Genomic DNA, 20574 nt, shown 5'->3' with positions numbered 1-20574 from the left:
TGTGTTTAGTACTCATAAAACAGCTCCACATGAAATATAACTCTATCTTCACAAAAAAAAACTTGCAGCTACAGTGAAGTAGAAAGATAAATGAGTCTTGTGTGGGACAGAAGATATATGTAACTCCGGATGAAATACTATACATCACATTCATCCTTTTATCATCCCAGGTATCGGTTGTATTCTTTTCTTATTTAGCTCAAAAAGGTGTAAGCGAGATAATTTTAATGAGTTGTTGAATATTTGCGATGTGAGGCTGAATTTCTACCAAAACTGTTTTTGTGGTCATCTAGTGCAGTTGCATAGGCTGTTGTGGGTGACGTGATGAGGTTTCTTCGAAGATTTGAGATGGGGACTGGTGTTGTCTTTCCCCGTGCTCACTGCAGTTTAGCTGAAACCTGACCGGCAGATTTTCAGGGACCTCTTGTCGGTGACATAGTGACGATGTTACCAAGGAACAGCAATAAGACAGCCAACCTCTGAAGCCAATTCCACATCTAATTAGATCCTTAAGGATTTGTATCTCAACTCTATTCATTTTTAAATTTCAGTAACCACAGCTATTTGGGAGAGATTTTTCTCCATCCTCTGTAAATAAAATTGCTTCCTGATTTCATAACGACATATGAATTAGGTGCACATTGGGCCACCGGCCATATGAATCGTCTACGATGGAGTCAGTTTTCTGCTGTATCCCCTTTTCCTTACGCTGCTCTAATATTCAGGAATCTGTCTCTTTGTATGTCTTGTCTCCACAGCACTCCAGATCCACCCGACTGAGGAGATTCCCCCTCAGATCGACCCTTGGTGCCTTCCCCCCCTCCCTTTCCCTGTGACTGCGATCTCAGATCACAAACCCCTCAGCAGGAGGGAATGACTTGATGCGTGCTTTCTTCTGCCAGGCAGGTTGTTTGTTGCACTTTCTTGACGATAGTCATGTCCTGTTTTAGGTAAGGAGACCAGAAGTGAAAACATACTCCAGATAAATAAATTTGCACAAAGGTCTTGCTGCTCGACTCAAAATCCTAAAATAACAAGCACTAAGATTCTACTCCTATGTTCTTGATTCCTCTGCTAACAGAGTTCTTCTCTGTACTACCAAACTCTTATCAATCTGGTGGAGCTGTGCAATATCCAGCCCCGAGATTATCATAGAATCATGGAAAATTTAGGAACTAGAATGAGGCCAATCAGCCTATTGAACATGTTGTGGTTGAGAAGGAATATTGGGTCTAAAGTCTAAAGAATCCATTTGTTCAAGTGTACGGACCAGCAATGTTTCAAGATGGTGGGGGTTTCCGTCCCTTATAGACACTGAGTTCCAGACCCCAATAACACTCTGAGTGAAAGAAAAATTCCTACATCTCCCCTCTCTTCATTCTACCAGTTACTTCAATTCTAAGTCCACTTCTTCTGACCACCTTCCTAATAACTCCCTCTATCTGGCTCATATATGATACAATTCAATTTTGCCTTCCCTCAGCCTTCTCTGTTCCATACAAGCCCAGCATAACCTACCTTTCCTCATGCCAAAATGTTCCAGTCCTGGCAACGTCCCCATGAATCTCTTCAGTGCAATCCCACCTTCTCGTAATGTGATGGACAGAACTGTACATTTACTGAAGGTGAAGAGTCATCTGACTTAGGTTGTGTAGAGTTTTAACCTCTCTGCTTTAATATTCTCTGCTTCAACTAGTATTCTATCCCATGATCTTTATGAATTGTTGGCCATACTCTCTCCCAGGTTCCTCTGCTCTCCAAATATTATGACTCTATGTAGTCCTGATGAAAGGTCTCGGCCCAAAATGTCAACTGTTCATTCCTCTCTATGGACATTCCCTGACCTGCTGAGTTCCTCCAGCATTTTGTGTGTGATGCTCTGATGTGTTGCATTGGCAGGATCTCTTGTGTTTATGACTCTGTGACAGTCAGAATCTTTGCAATTGTCATATACCCTCTTGGCTTGTCGCACTTCCCGAAATACATTTCTCCACACTTACCTGGATTGATTTCCATTTGCAATAAGGTCACCTTGCACACCTTCCCAAAGTATTGAGTCCAAAACTGAATCTATTGCTCTGAATCAAATTTGGTCCATCATGTCACATTGAACTATAGCTTCACTTCAAGCAACACGCACAAAATGCTGGAGGAAGTCAGCAAGCCAGGCAGCATCTATGGAAAAGCGTACAATCGACGTTTTGGGTTGGCCCGAAACTTTGACTGTACTCTTCTTCATAGATGCTGCCTGGTCTACTGAGTTCCTCTAGCATTTTGTGTGTCTTGCTTGGATTTCCAGCACTGCAGATTTTCTCTTGTTTATAGCTTCACCTCCTTACTTTTGTATTGAAAGCCTTGTAAAATGCATTTAGGTTTAGTGATTTTTTTTGTTTGTTCAGTGTACTAACTTTTAATCATTTGTGGACCAAAATCATTCCACTACAATTCCTAGTATCTTGTAGAAAAAGACACATTCTGATTTGCCTTTCTTCAGTGTAAGTGAGATAACCTCACGATTCTCCACATTGATTCTATTCACTTTCACCAGTCACTTAAATTGCATGTAACCTTTTGTAGCTTCTCTCAAAGGAAAATTTTGTGCATCCTATCCTGCTGTTGTCTGTGAATTCAAATTCACAATTCATTACTTTTCTGAACCATTGATATTTATAATGAAATACAGCCATTCGGTCAGATAACTGCATCTTCAAAGCAAGAAGAAATTTGTACAGTGTAGTTAGGAATGCAAAAAGATTTCATTTCATTTCTGAAGAAAGCAGTAATTGCACAGCAAGGTAATAAAAGTCAATGTATTCTTGATCACAATTCAGACCAAAGGCCAAATGTGCTGATCACTGGCCCTTGTAAAAGTAGACTAGTTCAATCGGGACAAGAGTGGGACCTGTAATTGTTATCAGAGACCTCAAATCAGGATTAAAAAGATCATTGTTAAACTTCCTATTCCTGATCATCTTGGAAGGTAGTTGCTTGAAGCCTGTATATGACTCAGCAGTGACTGTCTCAGTATCAGACAGGCTACTATTCACTGCACAGATAATGTGCACCACAGTTCAGTGCCAAAAAAAATGGCAGAACTGTACCTCAGCTTACATCGCCACCTTTTAAAAGGTCATAGCAATTTAATTCCGGCCATGAATTCATTAAATGTGGTTATTGATAAGTTTGCAAGAGAAAATAAAGTGACTGTGAACGGGCTGGTTTGGTACGAAGAATTGATGTTGTCACCAATATATTCAAAAGAAGAGAATCTGCTGCTAGCTCTTGATCTACTCTCTATATGACTGTAGAGGATTTATTATAAATTCTCTGTAGAAAAGAGAAGGTAGGAGTGATTAAAGATTACAGATTTGAAAGGCTAGATATTATCATGAGTGCAAGATCGAAAGTAAGAGCTATAAAAAAGAAGAGTGAGTCACTAACAATTCAGGAAGAAAGATTTCAGGAAGAACTTCTTAACCCAGAGGGACTTGAATATGGAACTCATCACTACAAGCAAGAGGAAATCTGCAGATGCTGGAAATCCAAGCAACACACGCAAAATGCTGGAGGAACTCAGCAGGCCAGGCATCATCTGTAGAAAAGAGTAAACAGTCGACGATTTGCACTGAGACCCTTCAGCTCAAAATATCGAGTGTGCTCTTTTCCATGGATGCTGATGCTGCCTGGCCTGCTGAGTATCTCCAGCATTTTGTGTGTGTTGCTTGTTACTACCAGGATGAGTTGAGCTGATTGGGATAGATCTATACAAGGACAAGGGGGAAGAAAAGGTATGGTGATGGAATAAAGAGGGGTGAGAAAAGATGTAAACATTGCAGTGGGATCATTGGGTTCATACTGTAGTTCAGTGCTGTATTAACTCATAATATTTGGCAATTTATGAACGTCAGTGATCCTTAAACTAGTCAAAAAAGTACTGTTGTAGTGTTCAAATTATTCAAGGGAAACACTACACCAGGAGGAATCCCCGTTTCCAATAACAAAGCAATTTTAAGGATCAAAAACAGTCCAAAGTGCATCATAAGGACATTTTCAAACCAATTAATGCAAGCCAAGTGTGAGATGTTAGGAGATTAACCAAAAGTCACTTGGTTAGGTCAGTCACACAAAAGAATTAGAATTTGCCTATCAAAGAGCAATTTGTTATAAATATGGTGTAGATGTAAAGGAGCATCAGAGAAAGAAAGAACAATGGAGGAGGTGGGGAAGGGGGTTATAGGTGTCTACTTGAGAAGAAGTTCAAGCGGAAGCTACAGATGCATGTGGTGGAGCAAACAGCAAGGGTCCGTAATTGAAGGAATTTGGATTTCCCAGAGGATGAAAGGGGGGAGGAGATGGTAGGGAATAGAAATGATGCAACATTGGAAGAACTTCATCACAAGATTTAGTGCAATATTTAATCAGGATCCAGCAAACACAGGTAAGTGCTGAATAGGTATTAGAGCCCTGGATGACCTCAGAGAATAACATGATAGATTTTGGCCAAGATTTCTTTGAATAGACATGTCAGTAGTAAGACATAGTTCTAGCAGTAGGTAAGTGAAGGGAGGGAGATTTTCAAAGGAGGGGAAACCGGTGATCCTAATGTGAAACAGAAATGAGACCCACAACGGAACTTTGGCAAAATCTGACACCCAAGGATATGAACTATCTGATCAATCTTCAGATAGTTATTGGGGAGAAATGGAGATTGTGGGTAGGGTTTGTGATTGCAATATGTGATTGGGATTGCATTAATGGTTTCATCCGATTTCAGTAACAAAATACAATAAGTCACTTGCATTGTACACGTAATATAATAATGTTGCTTTCAAAATTTATCCCCATAGAATGAAAATATTTGGAGTACAATACAACTATAGAGTCTCCACTGCAGAAAATATGCACAAGCGATTGAGAACATACAATATTTTAAGTGTTTGAAAATTCAAGTCCTTTCAGAAACCTTGAAGCATATTCCTATACATAGGACTTCATCACTGGGTGGTAATTCTGGTACCACCAGCACATCTCTGTCTCTGAAATGCAGTTCCAAGTGCAAAATACAGTGAAGTGTGATGTTGTTGCAGTACACCATGTTTAGCATTATACATAACTTTAAATGCGTTGTGCATGTGAGAGCCATCATTGACAAGTGAGCTGCTACTAATTTAAGTTTAAACTTGGACTAAGTTTTTTAAAATCTGCCATTTCATAAATAAGGCAAGCCAGAGTTTGTTGGTTTCAGACTTTGCAGTTTTAAACTAACGAAAAGCAATGCTTGGCCATGCAAATACTTCTACTGTACAACCCAGAAAGGTACATTAAGTGAAAAACCACAAGTGAAAATAGACAGCAGTTTTAGGATATGATATTAATTAGGGCTTCAAGTTTGCTCTCGAGAAATTCAGAGGAAAATGAAGCCGTAAAAGAATTTAAAATTGGGGGCTGAATGACGCCAACACACATTTTATTCAATTAACTCAAGCTTACCGCAGAATATTTGGGAACATGTTAACCACCAACAGAAAATATGCTGGGCATGGAATTTCCTGATAACCAAATACAGCATTAGAATAATCTTAAGGACGCTTCTGAAAATTAATTAATTTTAAAATGTGAACTGAAATTTATTGGCAAGAATCTCCCACAAATAATGACCACAAAAAAAAAATCTGCTTATTTAGTAATGTTGACTGAAGGATAAATACTGGCCAGTCAGCAGAAATAACTTATCAGCTCTACTTCTGAATAGCCACACAGAATTTTCTTGCATCCTCTGTGAGAACAGATTAGGGCCTTTAAAAGATGATATCTCTAACAGCTATGCAACCTAGTGCTCTGCTGAACTGTCAGTTCTGATATATATACATATACTCCTAAAATGAGAATTGAACTGAACGTTCTGACTCGGGGATATAGTGATGCACTAGTAATCGTGATAAACTTCCACTTCTGAAATCCATGGCAATTCATACTCATTTCGTCATCACAGCCAACAAGTACAGCAACTTCACCCTGCTACCACAAAACAGGACTAACAATACCTGTGAGACCAAGGTCATCTTTATAATTGCTAGTAGGAAATTCTTTAACATCTCAGAAACCATTGATCCATTGATGATTTGGACTAGTAGTCTATAGTATATTATGATACCAATTGCATTCTGACTTGGGCTATAAGACGTAGGTGCAGAACTAGGCCGTTCGGCCTATCAAGTCTGCTCTGCCATTCCATTGTCTTATCTTGTCCATACTGCACCAACTGCCGCCTTTGGGCTATAAACGTGCAGGAGCAATTTGTGGTTAAGTGTCTTGCTCAAGGACACAACACGTTGCCTCAGCTGAGGCTCGAACTAGCGACCTTCAGATCACCAGTCCAACGCCTTAACCACTTGGCCACGTGCATGACTGATTTATTATCCCTCTCAACCTCATTCTCCCCATATCCTTTGACACCCTGATAAATCAAGAATCTATCAACCTCCACTTTAAATATACCCAATACCTTGGCTCCACAGCTATCTGTGGCAATGAATTCCACACGTTCACCACTTTCTGGCTAATAGAATTCCTTTTTATTTCTTTTCTACAGGGACATCCCTCTATTCTGAGGCTGTGCCCTTTGGTCTAGACACCCCCACTATAGGAAACATCCTGTCCATATCCACTCATTCTAGGCCTTTCAACATTCAATAGGTTTTAATGAGATACCCCCACCATTCCTCTAAGCTCCTGCAAGTATAGGCCCAAAGTCATTAAACACTCCTCATACGATAACCTTTTCATCCCAGGATCATTCTCATAAACCTCCTCTGAACCTTGTCCAACATCAGCACATCCTTTCTTACATATGGGGCCCAAAATTCCTGACAATCCTCCGTGCAGTTGAGATTTGTGTCCTTTCTTTTATATCTGCCAACTCAGATACGATCAATCAGAATTCTTTCATTAGATTCCATCTTGGGTCTTATTCCTGGTTAGTTTTCATATCCTTCCTGTGGTAACAAGTTCCACGTTCTCACCACTTTTTGAATAAAGAGATCCCTTTTAGATTCCCTGGATGCTTAGATTCATTTATTTCTGCAGTTTCTGATACATTGAATTAATATATTAACTCTAGAACATGCATATTGTCATGTCATTTAGTCAGAGCATGGCTCAGTTATCTTTGACTGGCATACTGGCATCATTCCTTCATTCTAAACAGGCCTGGAAACATTGAAGCCAATCGAAACCACCACAATCAGCATCTTCAAACCCAAATCCTTCGCAGTATGGTTCAATATTTCATAAAAGCATCCAGTTATCCTCCCTGGGGCATTATTAGCATGTTATGTTTAAATCTCTAACATTTTTAATATTTGATTGCATCCTATATTAAAAACAGGCATAATTTTTGAGTGATAAAATCCTGCTTCCTGAGATTAGCAGACACGAAGGTGACTGGATATCCAGCATTCTCTGCTGTGTCAATCTTTTGTGTAAATTACAGCTCCATTTTTATAATGTTATAACCATTGTTAGCTATATTGTTTGTAGTTTATTGTACTATTTCATTTGTACAAGATACGTCGATTGTGAAAAGTGCTGTATCTTAGAAAATCATTCAAAAGTTTACTTCAAGTTAAGTGTGACTTTAAGTACCCTCCCATTCATTTTCAAATGTATACTTATGTTGATTTCAAGCTAGATTGAGAGGAAGCATTTTTTTTCATCTCAGGAGCTGGGCTGAAATCCTGCCTAGATAGAGATGTATGTTTTCTTTCACCGCAGAGTGCAAATGGACTACAATGATTTTCCGGTTCACGCTGACGTTACCAGTATGACAACATCTGTTCACCACTGAGGCAAAATGAGACTTAAATTCACTGACTCACTCAGAGAGGTCACAAGAATGTGTTTGATTTCTGATACAAAGGGGCCCAGGGGGTACACGACTACTCACTTGGTTCAGTGATTGTGTTCTGAATTGTGGCTAAAAAACCATGGAAGTTCACTGTGTTGCAGAAGGTGGCGGGCTTCTAACACTGACATCAAGGCATTTAATTCATGAGACACAGATTAAATTTAATGGTTTCAAATCAAAAAACACTTCGTAATTATTTAAATTACAGGCAACAACGAGTTGAGCTTACTCTCAGCTTGAGTTGAGACTTGCAGCTTTAGAAAGCAGGGAGCATCAATGTCCTTGAACCTAAATCAGGAATTCTGGAAGCATTAATAAATAGCAGAAACTGTTCCTATTCAAGCAATGGAATAGCTTATTTTGTGGAAAGCAAGAAAAAAAATCAAAAATATAAATTTCAAATATGTAACAGTAATCAAATACAGTGCTGCTTTAAATCTACCTCCTATTCCCACCATGAATTATTAATTTTAAATAGTTCTGTATCTAAAGTCTGTCATGAGAAGTGAGCCCCTCAAATGCTGTGCTCTATGTATACCAGTAATGAAATCCCACAATAAACCAAAGAGCAGCAGTCACGTGATCAGGCAAAAAATTGTGGTTCAAGCTTGTAAGAGGAGAATGGTGGGATACAGTTTTTCCTGTCCCTCACACACTTCTCCAGGCATAGAAATAGCTCGCTAATCCCAAAAGCTGTATTTTGGCCAAAGTGAATCTAAATGGGAAAAGTTGGGATGGTAAACCACTCTCCAAGGGCTCTCTTCAAAAATCGCTCCACATCTAATATTAGAGTCTGAAATCAGATTTCCTGTTTGTATGTTGTACAAAGAAATGCCTGTCATCGGGAAGAGAGAAAGATGATTTTAAGAAAAGAAACACCATTTGATCAAGAAAACCTTTAACCATTGTGTGCCTCCTTGGAATTTTCAAGCCTTCAATTTCAACAATCCCAGTTTCCTTAACTTTTTTGTCATTATTTTAAGATCAAGTGCCACACATCTAAGATAACAAGTATATTCTATTCAGGTCATTTCTTCCCGGCGCCCCCCCCCCCACCCCCGGATTATCATAGATTGAATTACTGGGAAGGAGACAGCCCTTTCCACATTTCCAGCAATTCAGTCTGAAGCTTCAGTAACGTCATGTAGGTGAAACTGACTAACGCTCCCTTGCCCTTTCCTTGCCTTAAAGTGTCTCATTTTAAGAGGGACTGGCTAATTTTAGGAGCACATTTATTGTGAAAACTAAGGTAAAACTCTCATGTTGTGGCATTAGTCATTGCCCTGTGCACTGGATGTTCACATTCATGTTCTGAGACACCAGTCTTGATAATTTTTCTTTGATGTGAATCTACTGTACGCTTGCTTAAATGTGCTCTTCTCACTGTTCTCAGGAAGAAAAAGAAATGCATTCGGTACATGCAAGGAGAAGCCAGGTGCACCAGCCCAGTTTCTTCAGATGGAAGTGTGATGGACAGTCCTTCCTCTTCTCCCAGTGCACTCCAGCGTTCAGAAGAAACTTCCGCCAAGCTTGTTAATTCTACAGACTTAGCACAACAGACGCAGCCAAACCCAGCCCCTTACTCTGATCAACCCCAGCCTACCACAGATCTCACGGGACTGTCTATACCCTCTACGTCGGATTCTCCACAATGTTGTACTTTAATGAACATCCCTCATCAGCACACGATGCCAAGATAATGGCCAACTTCTACTGCAATCACTGATTAACAAGTAATACCCTAATGCATAAAAATGGAAATTCCATAATGTCTTTGGCCAGGCCCAACCAGTCTAGTGCACATTCAAAGAACAAGTACTTCTAACTTGTTAATGAAGTTCGGCATGCTCTCAGGACACAAAACAAAATCTGATTCGACTCTTTCAAGACTTTCCAGTGTTTAGCATTGAATGACTGGTTGTCATTTCAAGTGTTCCCAGTAGTATTTGTTTTGATTATACATACATGGTGGAATTCAACAATTCAAATATACAGTCGGTTTTCTTGTGATCATCCATCTGTATATATCTGAGTTTGCCAGTATGTCAGTGTATGTTCCTCATTCACATAATTATAATTTGCAATGAGTTGTTTCTTCCTCAACCTTAAGTAATGGAGGCTGTTCTGAATTGGAATTTATAAGTTTATTCTGATTTTGGATATTTTACAAACAAAATATCCAAAATCAGAAATATGATTACAACTTACTGGGTTACAAACACAAGCTGGTTGTTGGTAGGATAGAAGAGTTTAACTACATATCATTATGTGAATGCAATGATTGATAAATTGTAATGTTTAACTTGATTTGGGAACATTTTCTCTTTAAAAGAAGGGCCTTTGATAACCTTTATGAAAGAATGAACATTGAAGATGACACCTCCAGATTCTTAAGTTAGTTAGCTTTTTACCACATACACCAACTGTCCTCAGCACATGCTTGTGATATGCCTGTTTCTTTGAGAAAATATCACTTTTGATCAAGGCAACAGATAACAACATGCTCTAGGTATTACAGTGGAAGAGACTCTATCTCATTTTTTCTCCTCCATCTTGGTAAGGCAGGGTTAGAGGTATACAAATGCAAATTTACACATTGATACTAACTGATTTATTTAATATTCATTGCATTTTAATGTGCAGTGTTGAAAAGTTGATGCAGTGTTTGGATCTACATTTTAACATTAGTGTTCGAAGTGCAATTGAGTCGCATGGGGGACAGATAACAATTAACAGCTTTTCGAGCACAACACTGCCATAGCGAAATGCCTGCCTTTCAAACTGGAAGCAATTGGAATTGCTTTATTATAATTATGTGGCAAACATGAAAAATCCATAAGGAATGGAGGTAAGATCTTGGAATAAGAGGGAGAATAGGAAGAAGAATCACAATCACAATCACAATTTCAGACAAGCCTGTTGCATGTCTCTGATAAATAATTCAGGCACAATTCTTGGAAGAGCACCCCCATATTCCACCATTCTGCAGTAGGTGAAGTTCACACATTCAGGCATACAAGGTACAGTATGTCTTATTTTCAAGTGCAAATATTTTAAAAAGTAGCATAATCATTTGCAGTCCATGCTTGTTTGCATAGTGTTCAAAGCAGCCCAGTGTTTGTTCTCTCTCACATCTCTCTCCTCCAAACACATTTACTGCCAGTTCACTTTAGGCTGAAATGATCAGGAGATAATTTTATCAGCAGTGAGAACCGTTGTAACTCTCTCGGGGGGGCGGGGGGCAACTAATTTGCACATTTGTGACTAACAAGTCCAGAAGAATCTCTTACTTAGAAAATCTCCCTGATGTCACCAGCCATGAGATCCACACCAGTTCTGGTCACAGGGCCAAGAATAAATCAAATTAAATGTTACCGACTTCAAACAAGACTGCGTGATGAAGTTCTAATGGAACTAATAGTGTGGACAGAGGCCTATATCATTATCGTCGCATTACTATCGGGATGTGAAGTCAACAGAAACCAATGAGTTGAGTAACTCCCCTCTCAGAGCCATGAGATCCCACAAGGACTGAATCTGGGGAAGTCTCCTTCTGTTAGTGAAACTCCAGATTTGACAGGTTCAGGATTTAGTATCAAACTGAGTTTAAATCAGAAAGCCATAAGATAGACTACTCCAAATTTTGGAAGTGTCCGCTACCTCACAAGGATTGCGTCTTGAAGTAGGGCAAAGACATATCATTGGATGGATAAAGCTTCATCCTGTGGCCTCTATCTGACACAAGGTGTGGACAGTATAGTAAAAAGTTTCACTTTTCAGTATTGATCTCCTGTAACTAGAGAGTATAAAAACAAAGTAATGACTTAATTCCTCACTCACGGTGGAACATATAATCAAATGAAGTACTATCTGTGGCAGCTGCTAGATCTCATTTAATGTAGCAGGTTTTATGCAAGAGCTACAGATTTGGATCCAAACCCAACGTTTGTGCATCTCCTTCCTCCTCTCCTTCCATATGTTGGCATTTCTATGTCACTAGTTTGAAGAGAAAAATGAATCAATAAATATATTTTTTGTCTGAGGTATAGCAGCTGAAAACATTTATTTTAAATGGTAATATTTGCTTTCTATGTGTATTGCATTGGTTGATGGGTCTTTTCATTGCTATTATAAGTCTGCTATCAGGCAGTAACAAAATTAGCATTTATACTGTCAAACAGATAAATGAGGTCAATATTTGACTTGGATGTTACCTTTATGAACCCCTGAAATGATCAATCACTTAGTTTTGTGGTTATTACTTAATTTTCTTGCCTATTTGTATAAAAAAATTGAGAGCAAAAAAAAACAAAAAAAATATAAATATAAGACTTGATGCTTCTGCTTTTCTGTGTGTGTATTTCAGGCTGATGTAATATTTTTATGAGTTATATTTTTAGGGAATTAAAATGAAAAGTAGAAATAGACAGGGTTTTATAATAGCTATATTATTTAGTATTTTCCACTAAGTTTCATCTTCCATGACAAGAAATCAAAAAAGGTCAGCTGTTTCTTCTTCCTTCACACAAGACATGTTTGCATTTTTGTAAAAAAAACAGCTTTCAAAGATACTGCTGCCTCATACCCTTCAACAATTACAGTCCCAGCAAAGAGCCATTAACATATAGGCAACACACATGTTGATAGAAAACCAAAAATTTTAAGTAAGTGGAAGGGATCAAATTATTAAAAACATGTACTATTTGTTGAAGTAAAATAAAAGAGGTATTTTGATTGAACTAAAATGTGCATCATGGATTGATCTGTTGTTTCATTTCTGCACTTCATTTCTTTAAATATTTCTCATCTTTGTCAAATGTGTTTTGGAAAATGTTTGAGGAGAATTGATAATTCTCCCAGGCTTACAAAGTGTGATATGACTCTGCCAATTCACACAAGATAGTTCCAAAGCTAAGCTTTGGAATCCAAGTTTTGTTTATTTTGTATTTTGCTATGTTGCAGCTCCTTCGCTTTCAAATGCCATTTCTCTCCATCTCCTGCCAACAGTAGTTTTTCTCACATTCTGATCTCTTTCTGCGTTTTCTCATATTTGCAGCACCAGTGTGATTTACACTCTGAAGTGACCAAGGAAGCCATTAGAATATACAGCACACATAAGCCTTACTGAGGCTTTCTATCCTGGGAAAGACTAAAATACTATTTCAAAGCCAGCAGCGGAAAAGCATGATTACCTGGATGCTGTGTTTAATGCCATGCCTTGTACCTACTCTAAGCTAAACCTGCACCAGACCCAAATAATGAGAGAAAGAAGAAGATGGAACCCAATATTGCTGGAACTGATGCAATTATAAATTACATTTAAAATCATCTTAGGCTTACATCTCAAAGTTACTAACCATTGCCGTTTTTTCCTCATTTCATGAGAAAGCTCAGAGTGTGAACTCATTGTTTACCTCTTCGTGCTGAGTTGATCAGCTGAAGTCATTTGTCACTGATTTCCGTACTGTAATAGTAAAATGGAGATTAGCAGCCTTTTGGGCTCAAATAAATTTGGGATATTGAGACACAATGGGATAGTGCTCATTGATAGATGAGGAAGGCCACATGGATTGCTCCTGCTCCCATTTTTTCATTCAAAAAAGCACATTATCAATCAATTTACATACGACTTCATTCTGACAATTTGGCAGGAAAATACACTGTGGACCCGGAGTGACGTGTCTAAATTTCATCTGAGTCAAATGCATGATTGGATTGGACTTGGCACCTGTGCCAAACTAGATTGGAGTTTTAGGGAGAGGAACTTGTGTGTACTTGGTTGCCTATCCTGAAGAGGTAATGCTTTTGTTTCTCCCAGAGAATGCCAGTAGTGCTGCTGTGAGTGAGGATGTTGTTTATCTCCCAGTGAAAGTTTTTTAATATCCATATGCACATCATATCTTCCTCCTTGTGGAAACAGAACGCATGGTGTGCTTAGCCACGGGCAGATACTCCTCCACCTCCCAATAAACATTAAACACATGAAGAGCTTGCACAGTGCTTTTGAAGTGCTTCTCCAATTCAAGTTCTTGCTTATGTCCTTGCTCTGAAAAGAATTTTTTATTTATTTGGCATAGCTGGGAATTCCTCTTGAAACTTTTTTTCAGGCCAAAGTCTGCAGAGTCCAAGTGGTGCACATTCAGCCCCTGATGCTGTGCCTCCTTGCACAGCAACCCAATAAGCTTTGGTGACTTTTACAGATTATCTGAAACTCAGGTCAAACTCAAACAATTCTAAATTGGATTCCATGCATTTTCCAGGATCTTCAAGTGTAAACAAGGGCTAAATCTGCTGCTGAATCTATGTATAACCTTCTGTCCAAAACATGAACTTCACAAGTCACATGCAAATAAATACTAATATTAATCATAATTCATTGAGGAGCTAACACATTTTAAAGGTAGTCTTAACAGTAAACTAGCTACTCAAAAATGCATGTGCCACGTTCCCACCAAACCGTTGCTGCCGGAGTTTGCAAGGCCACATCATATACTTGGTCTGGGTAAACTGCTTTATTCCCCATAAGAAGACGAGCAGGAGTTTGCACACCTCAATCTCCTCAGAAAGTGTAGATAGTGCTGTGCCTTCTTGACTAGTGAGGTGGTGTTGTGGGTCCAGGTTAGACCGTCCATTATGTGCACACCAAGGAACTTTGGGCTCTTCACTCTTTCCATGGCAGAGCCATTGATGTGCAATGAAGAGTGGGTGACCTGTGCCTTCCACAATTGTCTCTTTTGTCTCACCCACATTGGGATTCAGGTTGTTGTTCTCACACAATTTGACAAGCCTCTCTACCTCCTGTTGGCTCTGTTGGTAAGAGACGGAATTACATCTTCAGAAAGAGGTGACATGGGGTCAAAGAATATTGAATCTTTGTGGATGGAGTTAAGAAACCATAAGGGTGAAAAAAACATCATGGGAATCATATATAGGCCTCCAAATAGTAGCCAAGATGTGGGGTTGAGATTCCAATGGGAGCTGGAAAAGACATGTAATAAGGGTAATGTCACAATTGTAATTAAGTTAAAGTTAAAGTCTGTTCCGAGCCTTATAGGCTCATCAGGCCAGTGCTTATGCCAGTTTCTGTGGCATGAAGTGACTGAGAGTATGAGACTCCCCCCCCCCCCCCGGATAGGATGCCAGTCTATCGTGAGGTTAACCCCCAGCTGGGTGGACTGGAGCATTGTGTGGTTAAGTGCCTTGCTCAAGGACACAACATGCTGCCTCAGCTGAGACTCGAACTCGTGACCTTCAGATCACTAGTCCAATGCCCTAACCACTTGGCCACGCACCACACCACAATTGTAATGGGGGATTTTAATATGCAAGGAGATTGGGAACATCAGGTTGGTGTCAGATTGCAAGAGAAGGAATTTGCTGAATGCCTATGAGATGGTTTTTTAGAGCAGCTTGTGGTTGAGCCTACACGGAGAAAGGCTATCTTAATTTGGGTGTTGTGTAATACCCCAGATCTTATCAGGGAGCTTAACATAAAAGAACCCTTAGGAGGCAGTAATCATAATATAATTGAATTCATACTGCAATTTGAGAGGGAGAATCATAAGTCACATGTATCAGTATCACAATGGAATAAAGGGAATTATTTTATTGAGAGAAGAGTTTGCCCAAGAGGATTGGAGGAGGATACTGGCGGGGATGACAGCAGAGCAGAGGTAGCTGAAGTTTCTGGAAGTAGTTCACCAGGTACAGGATAGATATGTCCACAGATGAAGTTCTCAAATGGCAGGGTAGGCAACCGTGGCTTACAATGGAAGTTAAGGACTGTATAAAAGACAAAGAAAGAGAATATAAGGTAGCAAAAGTGAGTGGGAATTTGGATGTTTGGGAAGCTTTTAAAATCCAACAAAAGGCACCTAAAAAGCTATAAAGGGGAAAAGACAAATATGAAGGCAAACTAGCCAATAATATAGAGCAGGATACTAAATTTTTTTTCAGTTAGATAAAGAGTAAAAGGGAGGTGAGAGTTGATATTGGACCACTGGAAAATGATGCTGTTGTGGTAGTAATGAGGAGACAAAGAAATGGCAGATGAACTTCACTGTGGAAGACACTAGCAGTGTGCCAGAGGTCTCTAAGTGTCATGGAGCAGGAGTGAGTACCATTACTATTATAAAGGAAAAAGTGCTAGGCAACTTCAAAGGTGTTAAGGTGGATAAGTCTCCTGGACCAGATGGACAACATCCCAGAGTCCTGAGAAAGGTTGCTGAAGGCTGCATTGGTCATGGTCTTTCAAGAATCACTTGATTCTGACATGGTCCCAGAGAAATGGAAAATTGCAAATGTCACCCCACTCTTTAAGAAGGGAGGAAGGCAAAAGAAAGGAAATTATAAGCCAGTTAGCCTAACCTCAGTGGTTGGGAAAGTGTTGGAGTCTATTATTAAGGATGAGGTTTCGGAGTACTTGGAGACTAATGATAAAATCAGTCAAAGTTAGCATGGTTTCTGTTAAGGGAAATCTTGAGTTCTTCAAGGAAGTAACAAGCAAGGTGAACAAAGGAGAGGCAGTGGATGTCATTTACTTGGATTTGGGTAAGGATTTTGACAAGACATTTGATAAGGTGCCACACATTAGGATGCTTTACAAGATAAGATCCTATGGCGTTACAAGAAAGACTCTGGCATGAATAGAGGAACGGTTGACAGGCAGGAGGCAGAAAGTGGGAATAAAAGGGGCCTTTTCTGGTTGGCTGCCAGTGACTAGTGGTGTTCCTCAGGGGTTAGTATTGGGACGGCTACTTTTCATATTGTTTGTCAATGATTTGGATAATGGAATTGATGGCTTTGTGGCAAAGTTTGTGGATAATACGAAGATAGGTGAGGGGAGGTAGTGCTGAGGAAGCAATGTGATTGCAGCCAGACTTAGACAAATTGGAAGAATGGGTAAAAAAGTGGCAGGATGGAATATAGTGTTGGGAAGTGGATGATAATGCATTTTGGTAAAAGGAACAATAGTGCAGACTATTATTTAAATGGGGAGAAAATTCAGAGATGCAGAGGGTCTTAGCAGTCCTCGTGCAAGACTCTCAGAAGGTTAATTTACAGGTTGAATCTGTGGTAAAGAAGGCAAATACAATATTGGCATTTATTTCAAGGGGAATAGAATATAAAAGCAAGGAGATAATGCTAAAGCTTTATAAGAGACTAGTCAGGCTGCACTTGGAGTATTGTCAACAGCTTTGGGCCCCATCTCTCAGAAAGGTTGGGTTGTTATTAGAGAGAGCCCAGAGGAGGTTCACAAGGATAATTCCAGGAATTAAGACCATAAGATAAAGGAGCAGAAGTAGGTCATTCGGCCCATCAAGTCTGCTCTGCCATTCAATCATAGGCTGATCCAATTCTTCCAGTCATCCCCACTCCTGCCTTCTCCCCATACCTTTTGATGCCCTGGCCAATCAAAAACCTATCTATCTCTGCCTTAAATGCACCCAAAGATTTAGTCTCCGCGGCATCTCATGGCAACAAATTCCACGGATTTACTACCCTCTAAAGTAATTTCTCTGCATCCCTGTTCTAAATGGACATCCTTCAATCCTGAAGTCATGCCCGCTTGTCCTAGACTCCCCTACCATGGGAAATAACTTTGCCATGTCTAATCTGTTCAGTCCTTTTAATATTCAGAATGTTTCTATGAGATCCCCCAGCATTCTCCTGAACTCCAGGGAATACAGCCCAAGAGCTGTCAGATGTTCCATATACGGTAACCCTTTCATTTCTGGAATCATTCTCATTAATCTTTTCTGAACCCTCTCCAATGTCAGTATCATCATCATCATCATCAGGTACCATGCCCAGTTTGAGCTTTGAATGCCATGGCCCACATACTCCTGTTTCGGGTCAAGTGGATCAATTCATTAGCATTCATTTCCAGTTCTCTGGCTGCTGCCTCCATCATCATTTGTCTTTGCCTTCCTTTTGCTTTCTTCCCTTCAATCTTTCCCATAATTACTATGCATCTATTACTATTACTCCTCTTTCCTAATTACATGTCCAATGAAGTTACATTGCCTTTTCATGATCTCATACATTATTTCTCTTTTTGTGCTTGCTCTGTTCATGACATCCTCTTTAGATATTCGTTTCGTCCATGATATTCTTTGCATCCTCCTCAAAAACAACATCTCTGCTGCTTACTAGATATTGTCCAACATTCTGATCCATATAACATAACTGGATAAATGTAACATTTCAGTACTCTGAGGCGGGTTGTCATGCCTAGTTTAGTATTGGTCAGTATACTCTTCATTCTCGAAAAGGTGTCTTTTGCCATCCCTATTCTTCTTTTGATGTCCAAGTCGTACCTGCCATCTGATGTCACCCAGCTTCCTAATCAGCAAAAGTTCTGTACTTGTTTTATGTCTTCCCCATTTATTTTCAGCCTGCAGATAGGATTCTCCTTCTTTTTGGATATCACCATACATTCTGTCTTTTTGCAATTGATAGATAGACCCATTTTTGCACTTTCTTCAGCAACTATATCAATTAAGTTTTGTAGTTCTTCCACCATACTTGGAATTAACACAGTGTCATCTGCATATCTGAAATTATTGATGGTTTCACTGTCAACTTTGATTCCCAATATGTCTTTTATTTTTTGTAATATTGTTTCACCGTACACATTAAACAAATCGGGGGAGAAAACACACCCTTGTCTAACTCCTCTCTTGATTTTCATAAACTGACTCACTTCTCCATCTATTCTTAGCAGTTTGTTCCCAGTACAGATTTCTGATTAGGCAGAGGGCTTTCAAATCTAGATCTAGTTTCCTGTAATATTTTAAATAACTTATTGTGCTTCACTTTATCAAATGCTTTTGTGTAGTCGATAAAACAAACAAATAAATCTTTTTGCATTTGAATAGCTCGTTCTGATAGTATCCTTAACATCAATATCGCGTTTCTTGTACCTTTGTCTTTCACAAAACCACATTGTTCTTTACCTATTTCAGCTCGTATCTTACTTTTAGCTCTTGTCATCAACATTCTTAGAAGTATCTTGGTGATATGACTTATTAAACTTACAGTCCTATGTAATTCACATTCTATTGCTCCAGGTTTCTTAGGAAGAGTGATAAATACTGATTTTTTAATTTCTTCTGGAATTATTCCAGCCTCATAAATGTCATTGGTTAAATCACTAAGTTTTTCAATTCCACAATCTTCAAAGGTGATAATTTGTTCTATTACTAATTCGTCAGGACCTGCTGCCTTTCCTATCTTCATCTATTTATTGCATTATGAACTTCAGATTTTAAAAAACTTGGACCTTCAATGTTTTTCTTAATTTCTGGTTTTTCGCCTCAATCGTCTTCAAACAATTCTTGAATATACTCAGTCCATCTGTTCATAATCTCATCTTTTTCCATGATAATGGTACCATCCTTTGCTTTCAAACATCCACCTGAAGAACAGAAGAGCTTTTTACCAGTAATATTCTTGATTTGTTGATGTACCTTTTTTAGATCAATAATAGGGATTCTTTCTAGTTGCTCACATTCCTGGTTTAACCATTCTTCTTTGGCTTTTTGACATAAGCTTTAACTTTTTTAATCTAAGGAATTATATTCCATAGGATTTGCTTTCTTCAGTCTCCTTTCTTCCATTAGATTTTTGATTTCATCTGTCATCCATTTATTCTTTGTGCTTTTTTTCTTTTTTAGGAATCATTGACTTTGCTGATTCTACCAAGGCATCTTTCAGAGAGTTAAACTTCATTTCTACATAATTGCTATCATCTTCAACAGATTCTATTATCACATTTATCACATTGTCCAATCTTCCTGCTTGATATAGGGTTCTTACATTCCAAGTGGCAATAATTTTCTTTTGTGTTACTTGAATTTTATGAGCAGTAGCGATACATTTTGTGATTTTGACCATGGTTTTCGTAGCAAATAGATTCTAGGAAACCTAGTATCTAGCAACGGTGGTTTGCTATTGCCTTTTGTTGGACGAACTGAAGAAATCGCCATTTCTCTTCCCAAATGTTCATCCGTCTGTACCATAGCTGTTGTCATTTGAGGTCGTAAACACGAGGAATTCTGCAGATGCTGGAAATTCAAGCAACACACATCGAAGTTGCCGGTGAACGCAGCAGGCCAGGCAGCATCTCTAGGAAGAGGTACAGTTGACGTTTCAGGCCGAGACCCTTCGTCAAGACTAACTGAAGGAAGAGTTAGTAAGAGATTTGAAAGTGGGAGGGGGAGGGGGAGATCCAAAGCGATAGGAGAAGACAGGAGGGGGAGGGATGGAGCCAAGAGCTGGACAGGTGATTGGCAAAGGGGATATGAGAGGATCATGGCACAGGAGGCCTAGGGAGAAAGACAAGGGGGAGGGGGGAAAATCCCAGAGGATGGGCAAGGGGTATAGTCAGAGGGACAGAGGGAGAAAAAGGAGAGAGAGAGAAAAAGAATGTGTGTATATAAATAAATAATGGATGGGATTCGAGGGGGAGGTGGGGCATTAGCGGAAGTTTGAGAAGTCTATGTTCATGCCATCAGGTTGGAGGCTACCCAGACGGAATATAAGGTTGCTACTGTTCTGGGTCAGAACAGCCCTGGGAGCAATGAATGACTAAGGGTAACTCCACTTTCCCCAAAGCTCTGAAAGTCCCCAATCAGAGCCTCATCACCGGTTGCAGTTTAGAGTCA

The 20574-nt window shown here is 39.3% G+C and overlaps 1 protein-coding gene across 4 annotated transcripts in view; it reads left to right on the top strand.

The window, feature by feature from the left end:
• The window catches only part of tcf7 (transcription factor 7), a 230289-nt gene extending 220829 nt beyond the window's left edge, over positions 1-9460 (top strand). For 3 of the 4 annotated variants that reach the window (XM_072263939.1, XM_072263936.1, XM_072263933.1), the window contains one exon: positions 9300-9381. Coding sequence is in view for 1 of the 4 variants with exons in the window: in XM_072263935.1 (XP_072120036.1) it covers positions 9300-9376 (77 nt within the window). In the remaining 3 variants the exon portion in view is untranslated. Of the gene's footprint in view, positions 1-9299 lie in introns of all 4 variants that reach the window. The other variant, XM_072263935.1, reaches the window with a different exon arrangement.
• The last annotated feature ends 11114 nt before the right edge of the window (positions 9461-20574 follow it).

Source organism: Mobula birostris, chromosome 7, assembly GCF_030028105.1.
Source record: "Mobula birostris isolate sMobBir1 chromosome 7, sMobBir1.hap1, whole genome shotgun sequence".
NCBI lineage: Eukaryota > Metazoa > Chordata > Chondrichthyes > Myliobatiformes > Myliobatidae > Mobula > Mobula birostris.
The sequence above is the reverse complement of the archived record's forward strand: the minus strand, read 5'-3'. Positions and strand labels throughout refer to the sequence as shown.